This window comes from Rhineura floridana, chromosome 22 (assembly GCF_030035675.1).
Source record: "Rhineura floridana isolate rRhiFlo1 chromosome 22, rRhiFlo1.hap2, whole genome shotgun sequence".
Classification (NCBI taxonomy): domain Eukaryota; kingdom Metazoa; phylum Chordata; class Lepidosauria; order Squamata; family Rhineuridae; genus Rhineura; species Rhineura floridana.
The window spans coordinates 8,218,417-8,232,886 of record NC_084501.1 but is presented as its reverse complement, the minus strand read 5'-3'; the positions used below and the strand labels follow the sequence as shown (position 1 = coordinate 8,232,886).

The 14,470-nt window shown below is 45.8% G+C and overlaps 1 protein-coding gene and 1 non-coding gene across 3 annotated transcripts in view; one reads left to right on the top strand and one right to left on the bottom strand.

The window, feature by feature from the left end:
- CAPN1 (calpain 1) overlaps positions 1-7,757 on the top strand; it is a 60,215-nt gene extending 52,458 nt beyond the window's left edge. For both annotated transcript variants that reach the window (XM_061606857.1, XM_061606856.1), the window contains 4 exons: positions 1,093-1,171; positions 2,172-2,288; positions 2,927-2,985; positions 4,679-7,757. In XM_061606857.1, coding sequence (XP_061462841.1) covers positions 1,093-1,171; positions 2,172-2,288; positions 2,927-2,985; positions 4,679-4,705 — 282 coding nt within the window. In that variant the 3' untranslated portion in view covers positions 4,706-7,757. The remainder of the gene's footprint in view (positions 1-1,092; positions 1,172-2,171; positions 2,289-2,926; positions 2,986-4,678) is intronic.
- Positions 7,758-12,248: 4,491 nt separating this feature from the next.
- Positions 12,249-12,439, bottom strand: LOC133375256 (U2 spliceosomal RNA). The gene has a single exon (XR_009760114.1). It is a non-coding gene; the product is annotated as a U2 spliceosomal RNA (small nuclear RNA).
- Between the last annotated feature and the right edge of the window lie 2,031 nt (positions 12,440-14,470).

Genomic DNA, 14,470 nt, shown 5'->3' with positions numbered 1-14,470 from the left:
CCCATCAGCCCCAGTAAGCATGGCCAGTGGATGATGGGAGTTGTAGTCCAACATCTGGAGGGCCACAGGTTCCCTACCTTTGTCTGTCTGTCTATCTAATCTTCCTCTGTGAATGTTCTCAAAATATTCTCCAGAGGTTATGTGAATTTTTCACAGCAAATATTGGATGTTGTTGCTTTTCCTCAGTAGCAGAGCAGTGTCTGAAAAAGAGCAAACTGGGGTGGGTAACTATAATTATAATTATTTTTGTTATTTGCTGGGAGGGAGGGAGGAGTTCTGTTTAACTGTTTTCTCTGGTGGAAAAAAGCAGTTAAAACAATACTTTATATATATATATACCTGGCTGGGAGTCCAGAGTCTGTGAGTTCAAATCTCCGCTCGTGTTTCCTGGGTGTCAAGAGCCAGCTAAAGATCACCCCACAGTGAGTGGCTCAGGGGTTACATGTCCTGCCACCTGTGCAGCCGTGGGCAAGCTGCATAGTCCCAAGGAGCCCAGTTGCTCCCCAGATGGCAGTTGCGGACAAGGAAGGGGCTGGCTTGTGCAGCTGTGGCAAGCTGAGCAGGCCCTAGCCAACTATATAGCCATATATATATATATATCTGACAACTTGACATGCATCAGTAGCTAGCATATTTCACACTGACTTCCTTGATTTAACAAATTGGAAGACCTCTTTTGGGGGGGTGGGGAGAGAGTCCAAACAATCAAACTCTGAAATTTGACATCTGATTTTAATTCTGAAATTTGAATGTTGATGTCCGATTTCAGAATCTGTTTCAGAATCTGAGCATTTTGAATATTGTTTTGAAATTCCCATTTGACCCTAGATGGGACTGATGTCTGGAGAATTTGGCTTTAGTGTAAGAGGCACCCTTGATAGCTGTCTGATATCTTACAGTTTTGCTATCCTTCTTTCTCAATCTCCCTCTAGTGGTTGGACTATGAATTGACGGATTGTTGCTGCGGCCGTGAAACTCATATAACTTTTTCTCTCTCAAGAGACATCTCATATTCTTGGGGATCGGCCACTGTTCTTGTAAACATGTTCTTTTAGGGTATCTTATCTCCTTTTCTTTTCGTTCACTTTTAAGGCAGTCTTTAGGAAGTTCGATGTAGACAAGTCGGGGAGCATGAGCGCCTACGAGATGAGGATGGCTCTAGAGTCTGCAGGTGATGTGCCCCTTTTAATTGTATCCATTTTTTAGGCCACCTTTCAACCAAACTAGTCCTCAAGGTGGAATTAAAACCAATTCACCTTTCTGAATCTAGAACCTCTGCTACCAGTCAGTGATTCTGGTTGGTTGGACACTGTGAGAACAAGTTGTTGGACTCAATGGGCCTTTGGCCTGATCAACAGACAGGCTCTTCTAATATTGTCATTGTTATTAAATTTATATCCCAGAAGGAGCCCAGGGTGGCAAACAGATGATAAAACACTAAAAACATATATAAATGTTCTTAACATTCTTAACTTGAGAGCCAGTGTGGTGTAGTGGTTAAGGTGTTGGACTACGACCTGGGAGACCAGGGTTCAAATCCCCACACAACCATGAAGCTCACTGGGTGACCTTGGGCCAGTCACTGCCTCTCAGCCTCATGAAAACCCTGTTCATAGGGTCGCCATAAGTCTGAATCGACTTGAAGGGAGTACATTTACATTGACAATGTTCTTAAACATATTCAGTTCCTTCAACCTTCCTTCAAGAATTGTAACTGGAATTTGTGTGTGAGTGATGCAACCAAATAGGCAGAGCTGATTATATGGGGAAAAACCAGCAACATGGGATTGTGGAGGAACAGCTGCCCTATAGTTTTGTATATGTGTGTCTGTGTTCCATAACTTAGGTCTGGGGAAGCCATGGTGCTCCAGAAGCTGTTCCCATCAGCCTCAGCCAGCCTGGCCAATGGCCAGGGATGATGGGAGTTGGAGTCCAACAACTGGGCTCCTGCTGGGAGGAAGGGCAGGATATAAATCACATAATAAAACTTGTGGAGAAGGGCCACAGGTTCCCCCTCCCTGATCTAATCTAAACTGTTAGATTTGAGTTCATACAACTATCTGAATGTGTACAGTCCCTCAACATGACTCAAAAGCAGAAGCTATTACTGTGTTTTTAAGAAAGCCGTTTGGCTTCTTAATGAAAAGCATTTGCTGTTTGTGTCTTGCCAGGCTTCAAGCTGAACAAGAAGCTCTATGAGCTGATCATCACCCGCTATGCTGAGCCCGATTTGGCCATCGACTTTGACAATTTTGTCTGTTGTTTAGTGCGACTCGAAACCATGTTCCGTGAGTGTCCTCTTCGTAGGGTATCAATTCATAGGTCAGCAGGTGACCAGGTCATTCAAGTCTACCTGCACTCTGCACAGGCAAAGTCCCCTCCACCCCACCTCACCTTGCCCCCGGCACCCCACAGCTATTGGGGATTGACGGAGGCTACATGATGTACACAGCTGCCTCCCCTTTGGAGCCTGTGGGGAAAGGGGGCAAAGGAAGAGCTGGTGTTTCCTCCACTCCTTACAGCATTGGCCAATGAGTTTAAGAAAGCCATCAGCTGGGCTTGCCCTGAATGCTCTGCTGCATGAGCAGACTCCAAAGGGCTTCTTGAAGCATGCCCAAGGCTTTGCAAGCAACCAATAAAATGTTCTTTTTTTTAATTGACAACATGTAGGCTTGCACATGCAATATGGCCCCTATATTGAAATTATTTCCAGTTTTCTAAAGCAGTTTGCTATGGAGCGTGACATGGGCAAGGAAGAAACTGTGCAGGCGTGTGTTGCCTCCCTGGGCATGACCGCCTAGTGCAGTTCTCTGGCTCTTGGCCCTGGTGTGAACAGCCTTGATTTGGCTTTGTTTCACAGGGGCGGGTTTTGATTTAACTACCATCCTCAAGCGTCCTACCTACCCTGCCCAATCTCTCTTTTTAGGGTTTTTCCAAGCACTGGATTCAGACAAGGATGGGATTGTCACCTTTGACTTGATCAAGGTAATGCCTTTCCAGTCATGGAAAATGAAACTGCCAGGATCATAATGCTTTGACACAATTTTATGTACAGGATCACACTTGGAATACCGTGTACAGTTCTGGTCATAGGAACTCAAAAAGGATATTGTGGAGCTGGGAAAAGGTGAAGTATATGGCAGCCAAACAGTAGTGTAGTTGCAAATTCAGAAGTGCAGGATCCCTTCACGGTAATCACAGCCATGCCCCTCCCATCCTTTTATTTCCCTGCTGGGTTGAGAATGAGATCCTTGTTAACGCCTTCTCCCACAATAACAGATGTCCCTAGGAGCCAATCGGCATGAAAAGGGAGAGTGTGAGCTACTGAGAAGAGTCTTTTTGGTGGCTGACTCGCCTCTTTTCACACTATTGGCTTCAGTCAGCAGGAAAGGACAAGGAAGAATGTGAGAAGACTCTTCTCAGTGGCTAACACACTCCCCTTTCACACTGATTAGCTTGTAGGATGCTGGAGACATAGGGACCCTGCTCCCCAACAAGTAAAGGGTCTAGAACCCTGCGAGACCCTGGATGACTACACCCCTGCAGCTAAAACGATCAAAGGGATCGAGCTGCTTTCCCTGTGAGGGGCTTCTTAGTTTATAGAAAGGCAATTAAGAGAGGATATGATAAAGATTGTTAAAATTATGCAAGAACTCAGGACCATCCAGTGGCTCTTAGCCATGACGGCTGTGTTCTCCCTCCCCTGTTGGAGGCAGTATGCCTCTGAATGCCAGTTGCTGGGATTCACAACTGGGGAATGTTGCTGTTGCCCTCGGGTCCTACTTGCGTCCTTCCCATTGGGACATCTGATTGGCCACCATGAGAATAAGATGCTGAGCTCGATGGGCCTTTGGCCTGGTCCAGTGGGGCTCTTCTTGTGTTTTATACGATCAGTGAGTGTTTGCTGAGGACTTTGGCATTCAGAAATCAAAGATAAAACACCGTGGGTTTTTTAAAAACAGGTTTAGTGCGGAGAAACCACTCATTCGGTAATGAATTACACCTGGTTGGCCACTGTGAGAACAGGATGCTGGACTAGATGGGCCACTGGCCTGATCCAGCAGGCTCTTCTTATGTTCTTACACACACATCCTACATTTCTTCCATCACGGAAATCAAAGCCTCATGCATGGGGTTACCACCAGGCAGCCTCCCGTCCAGGGGCTTGCTGCTTAGCTTCAGCAAGGTGGCTGCATCCTGTGCCTCTGGACCAGGACCAGAGAATGTGGTAAGAAATCAAGAAGGGCTCCTCTCTTAAGCAAACAGGCCTTCTTGGTTTCATACGAGCAGATTTAGGATGAGCCGCTTGCCACAGAGCGGCCACTTGCCCTGCTTCCGTTTGTGTGTACCAGCTTGTAGCCTGGGATGGGCTGTCACAGAATCTACATACGCTCAAATACAATTTTTGCCTAACGTACACATTTCTGCATGGCAATGTTCCCTAATATAATGCATTTTTGTATGTTGTTTTCAGCAATACAGCAGTGACAATGCACGCTTTATTCCATATACAGTATGCCTTTTCGTACACATTAGTTGGCTAGAGAACTGCGCTACAAAATTCAGAGAAGTGCGGCTTTCAAAGGACGGCTGTGTCTCTGTTCATGTTTTGGAAAGCGTGGATAAGGTAGATTTGCCTTTCGGTGCGAACTGAATCAAGTTTCTTTCTCCTCTGCAGTGGATACAGCTAACTATGTTTGCCTGAAGAAGATGTGGTGCCATCCTTGCGCAGCGGTCCGGCCCCTTCCCCTTGGACACCTTCTGTGCTTTCGTTCTTTTGACCTGCAAGTGCCTTGCATCACACTGCGGCTGCTTCCCGTCATTTCCTGCCTCCACATCAAATAAATGAACAGATTCACCTTTACACACTCAGAGCTCTCCCCTTCCCACGTTTGACTCATGTGCCAAGGTGGATTCTCTTGGCTCCCTGCCGATGTGTGCCTGGTTCACCTGTGACCTTGGAAGCATTTCGGATTTGGCACTGCTCTTTGCTATTAATAATAATCCATAGTGAGACACTTGCCACGGAAACACACAGCGTGGCGTGAACGAGGCCTTCCCCACTCGATTGCAGGCTCTTTTTAAAATGGGGGCTTATCACAGCACCAACATGGCTGGTGCAGCCCTGTGGAACAGTCCTGAGCAAGCAGTGCATCCTGGGAAGCCTCTGGCCTCTTGACCGCCAGTCTTCTGATGGCTCTTGGATTTGGGTAGTTTTTCAGCCCTGATCCTGACGTCGCACTGTGGGTGTGGGCCTCCTCCCTTAGCTTTTTGTGCTCTTAAGATGTATGTGGAAGAGAAGGGGTGAAAGGGCACAGCTCTAGAGAGACTGGTTTGAAACAGGTAACGTGATTAGTGGGCATGCATCCTGAGGCACACAGGCTCCCAAGACGCCTTACTTAGTTACGTTTTGAAGAGTGGTGTCTTTCCTTCTTCACTCCTGTTGCTCCTTGCCCTCCTAGTTTGTTCCTGTAGCCATCTTGTTGATGCCAAGTCTGCAACACAGCTGTGCATGCTGGGAAGCCTCACCCCTCCTTCGGCCATACTTCCTTAGACCCATTTGCCCCATTTCTTCCTCTCAGGCCCCACCTGCATTATACATGTAAAGCACTGTGGTGCCATTTTAAACAGTTATGGCGTCGCCCAAAGAATCCTGGGATTTGTTACGGATGCTGAGAGTTGTCTTCTCCTCAACAGAGCTCCAGTCCCCAGAGTGGCTTAACAATCAATCCCTCTTCCCAGGCGATTACAGGAATTGCAGTTCTGTTAGGGGAATGGGGATCTCCTAATAACTCTCAGCAACCCTTAACAAACTACAGTACCTGGGATTCTTTGGGGGAAGCCAGGGCTGTTAAAGTGCTTGAAATGCACAGTGCAGATGTGGCTTCAGCCTTGCCACTAGTATTTTGCCGTTTGCCAATGAGATGCCTTCTAATTTTTTTTTTAACACATTTGCTTCAGTGCCAAAGGCTTTCCCCTCCTATGTACGTATTTTGGCCTCTGTTTTATATTTGGCCTTTGCTCTGACAAATAGACAGTGTGAGGTGTAAAGACTGAGACCCGACAGGGGACTCTTCAGCAGATGGGCCAGGCCTGCATCTACACGGGAAAGGCTTAGCATATTCTATGTATAAGAACTGATCTGTTGCAGCACACTTTGCTTCTTGGGTGGCCTCCTTTAACAGAGCACCTGCTTTGCATGCAGAAGTCCCCGGGTCCGATCCGTGACATCTGCCCTATCGGAAACCCCAGAGAGCCGCTGCTAGTCAGTGTAACTACATGGAGCTCCCTCTGTTTTTATTCCAGTCAGCCCTTTATTCAGAATCTTCAGTCTGGGATCTTACTTTATGTTTAGGGGAAGGACCATAGCGTAGTGGCAGGAGACGAGCATTGTATGCAGAAGGTTCGGTACAACCCTTGGGCTGGGAGACGATCCTGCCTGGAACCCAGGACAGCCATTGCCACTCAGTGTAGACAATCCTAGACGAGATGGATCAGTGGGCTGGCTCAGCGTAAGTCAATTTGTCTGTGTTCCATTTTTGTCTCAGGCCGCAAGGAGTTAACCCCCCCCCTTCAGAGCTCTCCTGCCCCATGTTTTCCACTCGCCCAAGAGTTCACCTTGACCCATTGGCGTCTGCTTTATGGCATCTACAGCTTCACACCATCGGCCTCTCAGAGCTGGCTTGCTCCTCTGACTGCTCTCAATGGAAGTGTTTCTAATACGAGACGTTCAGCCGAGGTGTGTGTCTGTAGTTGGTTGGTTGGTTCATGGGATGCTTGTTAGTTCTATAAGCCATTTAGGGCCGGTGTGGGGGAACTTCTGGCCCTCCAGATGCTGCTGAACTACAACTCCCATCATCCCTGACCATTGGCCATGTGGGCTGGTGGGAGTTGTAGTTCAGCAACATCTGGAGGGCCAAAGTTTCCCCACCCCGGATTTAGAGCGTGCATTTTTGGAGTTAATACAGCCAGAGAAATTGCAGGGCTGCAGCTGGTGCCATCCCTCCTTTCCCTGTTGTGGCAACGAATGAGAGGGTTCTGTAGCTGCCCACCCCCCTCTCTCCACCAGCTTCATCTTATTATTTTGGTGGATGTAAGGCAGGGGTGGGGGGGAACCTGTGACCCTCCAGATGTCCCTGGATTCCAGCTCCCATCAGCCCCAGGCAGCATGACCAATGGTCGGGGCAGTACCGGTGAGCACAGTCACCAAAAAAAGCCCTGGGTCAGGGCCATGGGAGTTGATAGTCCAGCAACATCTGGAGGGCTACAGGTCCCCCATCCCTAAGGTGAGGAACCGACCCATGAAAATCAATGGGGTCAGGGACAAAATTATCAGCAATCCTATTTCACCAACAATAGCCCGGGCAGCTTACTGTTTCCAGAAGCTTCTAATGCCTGACAGTCCCTCACAAGACCTGAGAGGGAAAATTCTCCTCCCACAGAGGCCAGCTTGGGAATTCTGTGTCTCAACTGAATACTCTGCTTGCTCCCAGAAAGCCATTTGAGGTGCCATGGAAGTCCTGCTGTGCCTCTCCCCCCCCCCCCAATTTTATGTTTCCCTTGGTGTGCCAAAATGGGAGACTGAGCCAGCGATGAGTTCGCTTCTGTGACAGTGCCGGAAGATTCTGTATCAGGGATTATTTTACCCTCCAATGATGTAACTGTGTACTACTGTTTATTTTGTTTTTTTGTATTGTAGAAACAGACTTGTTTTATTGCCAAAAAAAGTGCTATTATTAAAACAAGATGCTTGGGTTCCTAGTGGTTTGGGCTGCTATTATTGTTACTAATGTTTTATTTTATGCAATGATCTTAACTACGCTTCACCATAAGGCCTCAGGGCAGGTTAAAAAAATATAAAAATCCAGCCTTGAAATTGGTTGAAACAATTTACAATTGGAAGAAGAGGGCAGATCCTAAAACAGATGTAGCTCAGGTGTCAAAGGCCAGAGTAAAGAGGTGTGTCTTCAGCATGAGATGACAGGTATTCAACAGGTGAGGAACCTTTGGCCGTCCAGTAGCTGCTGACTTACAAGTCTTACGAGTCGCAGCTAACATGACTGGCGGTCAGAGATGATGGGGGCTGTAATTCAGCAACATGTGGAGGGCCACAGGTTCCCCACACTTGCTACTCAATGAAGACACCAAACCCACAGTTTAGAGGCTGCCACAAATAATGCCCTCTTTCTGAGCCGCCCCCCCCGATCTTCCAAGGGTGGTGGGACTGCCTAGAGAGACTCTCCCGTCTGCTTGTCTGAACACCTGAGAAGATGTTCAGCGCCATCTCTGTTATCTTTTCAGCACCTGTTGACGACCTTCCTCTTTCAACAAGCCTTTTAAGTTGAGACCTTATCCCAGTCTGCATCTGTGTTGGAATTGCTTTTTAATATGCTTTTAAACCTTTTTTTAAAACACACGTTTTTTTAACCTTTTTTTAAAAAAAAGTCTTCAAAGCTTTAAAAAGGTTTTAAAGTTGTTTTGTTTTAATATATGTTAAGGTCTGTTTTTATGATGTTTTAAAGTGTTTTTAGTGCTTTTGTTCACCGCCCTGGGCTCCTACTGGGAGGAAGGGCAGGATATAAATCAAATAATGAATAAATAAATAAATAAGACCTGTAGGGAATAAGGTGGCCTTTCAGATATTTGGGGCTGGTTAAGGCTTGAAAGGTAAGGAACCAATGCATGAAAATCAATGGGTCAGGCACAAAATTATCATCAATCCTATTTCACCAGCAATAGCCCAGACAGCTTTTGTGGGCAGGGGGTGCTGAGCATTTAGTTGCTGTTGCCACCATTTTCTTAGCCCAGGGATGGTGCTTGTCTCCTTTGAAAGGGCTGCTGGAGCGCCACCCTGTTCCTCTTACTGGTCCCTTTAATCCCATCCCACACAGCACTTGCCATAGCAAGTGAAACAGCCACTAGGGGATCCTGGGAACTGTGTTTCCCCCCTCACAGAGCTACGACTCCCCAGCACCCTTAACAAACTGCAGTTCTCATGGTTGAGAGGACGTCATGTGCTTTAAATGTGTGTTGGATGTACTTGAAATGTATGGTATGGATCTGCCCCAAAAGGGACTGGAGTGCGTCTTCTCCAGATTCTGTGGAGTTCTTACTAGTCCTGCAAGCTCCAATTGCTTGTTTACAGCACAATGCCTACTCAGAAGGAAGCCCCATTTTAATGAATTGAAGTACCACTCTAGGGAAGCTTGTATATAGCTGTACACCTTGCATGCACGTTCAAACTTTTTCAAAGGGACAGTCCGTATTTGCGTATATATCACTGGTAAATCACAGACTCTGTTCTCTCCTGTTTATGTTGGGACGTGGAACCCTTTTCAGCCCTGAGAGCCACTTTCCTTTGTCTGCAGCCTTCCAGGGACCACATGTCACAGGTGAGCGTGGCCAGAACAAAAGGCTAATTCATTCATTCACTGACAACTCTATCCCACTTTCTTCCATCATGGAACCCAAGACGACATATGTGTGGTCATTCATCTAGACCCTGACCGGACCTGGACTTGCTTCACGTCAGGAAGGTCAGACCATATGCTGGAGAGAATTGTATCATATGACTCTTTTCTTTGTAATGAGGCTGCATTCTGGGCACATCAAAGCCAGAGGTTTCTATACGCATCTTCCTATCCTTCACCCAGGAAAGCAAGTGCCGTTATCATGTTTCAAGGATGCTTTACAGGAAGGCACAGAGCCGGGCCAGGAAGGGTTGTGGCCAAGGACAGATTAAGATGGCTGGGGGCGCAGGTGCAGTTCTCAAAACAGGGCCCCTTTTTCCCACAAAAGGAACAGACAAAATAGGATGTCACCAAAAACAAAAGTCTTATGGTATCTAAAGAAGTACCAAATTTATTATGGCATAAACTTTTGTAGACTACCAAAAAAACACAATAATACTCTGAGCATGTGCTGTTTCACAGCTCTCGGCAAAACACACAAAAAATGTTGCTAACCCTCACAAGCCGAAAGAAAATAGTCTGAGCAAGTGTCATTTCACATTTTACCCACTCTCAGCCTAACCTATTTCATGTGGATGTTGTGAAGAAATAGGAGGTATAAAATGACTGCAAAAGGGAACTTTGTGCATGCATCACATAGAATCATAGAGTTGGAAGGGGCCTTGTAGGCCATCGAGTCCAACCCCCTGCTCACAGCAGGAAATCCACAGCTAGAGCATCTCCCGCAGACAGCCGTCCAGCCTCTGCTTGAAGACATCCAGCAAAGGGGATCCCACCGCCTCCCTAGGCAGTCGGTTCCATTGCCAAACTGCCCTTACTGTTACTGTAGACAATAGACATTGTTTACTGTTACTGCCCTTACTGTTACAATAGACATTGTTTCAGTTCCTTTAATCAGAGTGAAAAGCTGCCCCATGACTGCTCCAATTTCATGGTTATGCCATGCCCCCATGGCAGCCATTTTGGGACTGGTGCCACACTCTCAAAATTTAAAGTGTGCCCTCTCATCCAAAAAGGTTGGCAATCCCTGACCTACATTGACTGGCAGGATTTCAAATGGGGTCTTTCCCAGCCCTAACTGGGCTAGAACCTGGGACCTTTTGCCTGCAAAAAAGATGCTCTACCCTGCTGAGCCAAGGCCCTCATAGGGTCGCCATAAGTCATGATCGACTTGAAGGCACACAATAACAGCCCAGTTATGATGAGGGTATACTCCATGTTTGATGCTGCAGCATTCCCATCTCCCATGCGCCATGTCCCATTTTATAGTCCCTGTCTCAGGAAAATCATTGCCCCTGTTTTGACCAAATTGATATCAGGCTAGAACGATTTGCTAGTATTGTCATTCTTCAGGGCTCAGCCTCCTCTTTAGGGAAGGCAAATCCCTAAACAGATATGTGTTATATGTGCACCTTATTTCTTGTACATATTTCACATGGATGCATGCGCATAAATGCTTAGTCATCATGCAAGGGACACCTTGCCTTTTCTCACAGCCGGAAATGCTCATTTTGAACTACTGATGGAATGTTGTTGGACAATTGTATGGTCCACTATATCTTTAAATTAAAGAAAAAATCTCCCTCTCTGTGTCATACTGTTGATGCTCAGCTTGAACTTCCTGGCGCGTGGTATATTTCCTATCTTTCAGCAGTTCTCTCGCCTCCTTGATAAGGAACGTAAGACTTCCCAGCAAACAGGTTGCCTGAGAGACCTTTTCAAGAGTTTGACAATTATCTTGAGATACTTGGTTTCATTTATATTAGGACAGAAAGGAAAGCAAAACAAAAATACATTTACTTTGTTTATGTACTTAATGATCAGGGTAACGCATCTGTTGGCTGGATCTTTTTGATTAAGAGGAGTAACAAAAGGACAGAATTTACAACACTGTGGATGTGTACTTGTCTGTCCCAAGGTTACCATTTAGCACAGATACCAAGGATATACTTCCTTTCTTCATTCCATAACTACTATTCTACCATGAACCAGCATGGTACTCTTACTGAATCAAAACTCATTTTCTGGAAAAACTCAGATCACTGTTGCTTCTTCTTGTGTATCTTACAGGAGCACTCCACTACTTAAAGCAAGTTAAGTAAGCCAGTTCTACTGGGCGGACAGCAGGCCATCCTCCAGCAGAATAAAGTCATTGCCACAGTAGAGAGCGCAGCTCCCAGTACTTCAGCTAAATCCCACTCCAGTCATTCAATGCAGGGAAAGGCTTCACTAGGAACTTACTGGCAGTCGGGAAGCCCCAATAATATAAAGACAGTGTTGCAGTGGAATAGCTTGCAGATTGTTTGCAGAAATGCGTACATCGGTAAAAACTGTACAAAATGTGTTTGATAGGAAAAATTCACACTAAAAGTGCTGCAGAATTTTCATGAGGACTTTGTTTTAAAACGAAATGCATTATATTAGGAGAAATTGCTTGCAGAGATGCATACATTGGCCAAAAACTGCATATAAGAATGGGGCATACTTGGCCCAGCAATATTATGTTTGAGAAGGATCTTAGGATTGTTATTGATCACAATTTTAATATGAGCCAAGAGTGTGATGTGGCTGCAAAAAAGGCAAATGCTATTTTAGGCTGCATTAACAAGTATTGGTTCCTCTCTACTCTGGGAGTGTGAGCCATCCAGATTCTCAGCTGTCTCAGGTCTCCAAGAGGTTTGGGCTCCCATGCCATATCTGATCCAGGAGCAGAGGTTGGGACCAAACCAGGGTTCATTGTTCCATCTGTTTTTTGCACAAGCAATATTCTCCCCAGAGGGAAGGTGCACCGTTCCTGGAGGTACTGCAATACCAGGTCGATGCATGGAGTGGATGGAGCAAGCCCCTATTCCATCTCCCAGTTCCAAAAATCCATTTAATATATAGTCCTCAAATAGAGGACATATCAGATATTAAACTGATAAGAACAGATACTACACTTGATCTTAGCCAAAAGGCCGAGAAGCGATACCAGACTGTACGAAACACACCCAGGACACCTTTTCCGATGGGTTGTGGGCTGAACGAGGGTGCATGCATGTGCCAAAGAGCTCAGCACACCATCAGAATCGATACCGTTTCTAATCCCACAAAAAGTACTCAGATAATGTCCCTGTTTCCATACTCCACCTCAGCAGCCTCTTTATGACAGTTTAATCTCAAAAAGTGTGGGTTTTCTCGACCTCGTCAATTTCACAACTGTCTGCTTCTTCTGACAGCCATTTGTGATATTTGCATAAACCCGCCCACTTACCTGGCATGCGCAGTGTGCCATGTTAAATCTCTGCATGCCAGCAGATGGCCCCAGAGTTTCACTTTGATAGTTTTCTGTTCTCTGGAGAGCATCCCCCAAAAACAAAACCAACGTGCAACCCAAACATTTGTGCTTACATTAGCATTTGTGCTTGTTAGCAAATGGGTGTTTCGCAGGAAAAACGTTTCTCATGAAATGCTGTAAAGAAATTTTCAGCACATAATGATCACAGAAAAGGTATCTGGTTTTGCATTCCCTTTGTAAGTTGGTAGAGGCTAGCCCAGTAGGAACTTGCCCTCAGCCAGCCTCCACCTAGCCTGCCTTTTAACTTACAACCAGTCCAGGGGATGGCAATGTCTGTCAGCTTCCCCCTCCTTAGTTAGGGATGAGAGAGAAATTTGATTCAGTTCACTTTTAAAGCTGAATTTTTGAAGTTCACAGTTTCCAAAATGGTATGAGAACTGAAACGTAGCCGCCCTTTGAAATTCGCACTTATCTGAAATTTGTGATGCAGGTCTCCAATTCAGCAATGTTTGTAGATATGCATGTATGAGGGGAAAGTGTGCGTAAAAATGAATATCTTAGCAAAAGCAACATACCAGAATGGAGTATTTTAGGAGACATTGCTTGCAGCCATGTGTATATTAGTCAAACCTGCATACAAAACTGTGTTTTGTAGGGAAAATTCTCACTAAAAAATGCTGCAGGATTTTTATGAGGATTAAAAGAACGAATTTAAGATTGGAAAAATGAAAAATGGAGAGAGCCAAAATTGTCAGAGCTTTCCATTCCTACTCAGTCCTCAGCATTGCCCTTGTGGAGGGGGGGAGGAGGGGGGCAAAACCAGAATAAGTTGCCAGCCTGTCATTGACTTTGACTCCCCTACTGTTGGGTGCCCTGCCTGTCTCAATGGGCACCGGCAGCCCCTGCTGAAATTATTTAACAGTAGACCCCAAATGCTTTAGAAACTTGCTCCTTGCTCCTGGCCTTTGAGCTTTTATGTATGACTGTCCTGCACAACCAGAAACCCTGGTTCGCAACAAACTCTGCTAAGTTTCACAACAAGCCAACTGGAAAACAAGTGTGATGATTAATTCAGGAGGAATATTGAATGAACTTTCACTAGAAAAGACAATCATGCTGGGAAAAACAGAAGGGAGTAGAAAAAGAGGAAGGCCAAACAAGAGATGGACTGATTCCATAAAGGAAGCCACAGACCTGAACTTACAAGATCTGAACAGGGTGGTTTATAACAGATGCTATTGGAGGTCGCTGATTCATAGGGTCGCCATTAGTTGAAATGAACTTGAAGGCACATGACAACATTGAATAAACTGCTCATCTGAAGAAGCCCTGAATTGCATCCCTTAGTGTGAACCAAAGTAGCCACCAGGGGACACTGCTGTGCCACATCAAAAACTGTTTTGCCCTTGCATATACTTCTCTCTCTCTGTAGATATAGGTCGCTGCCTCTCTCCCCAGCAACCCAGCACCCTTCCCTTTGGCCTTGCTGAAGTGCAGAAAAGCTGAAGACTTGCCAGAGGTTTTGACTGCAACCTCTTTAGCTTTTTTCTCTTTTTTTTCTCTAGGCTGGTGGTGATACCAGCTGCAGTTGACAGCTGCCGTGAAACACAGCTGCCAAAAGTATTGTATTAGTAGAGATGGTGGTGGTATTAAATTCTGTAACATCATGTGCCAATTCCTCCTGCCCTCAAAAAAAATAAAACAAAATTTAGTTCCAAGTAAC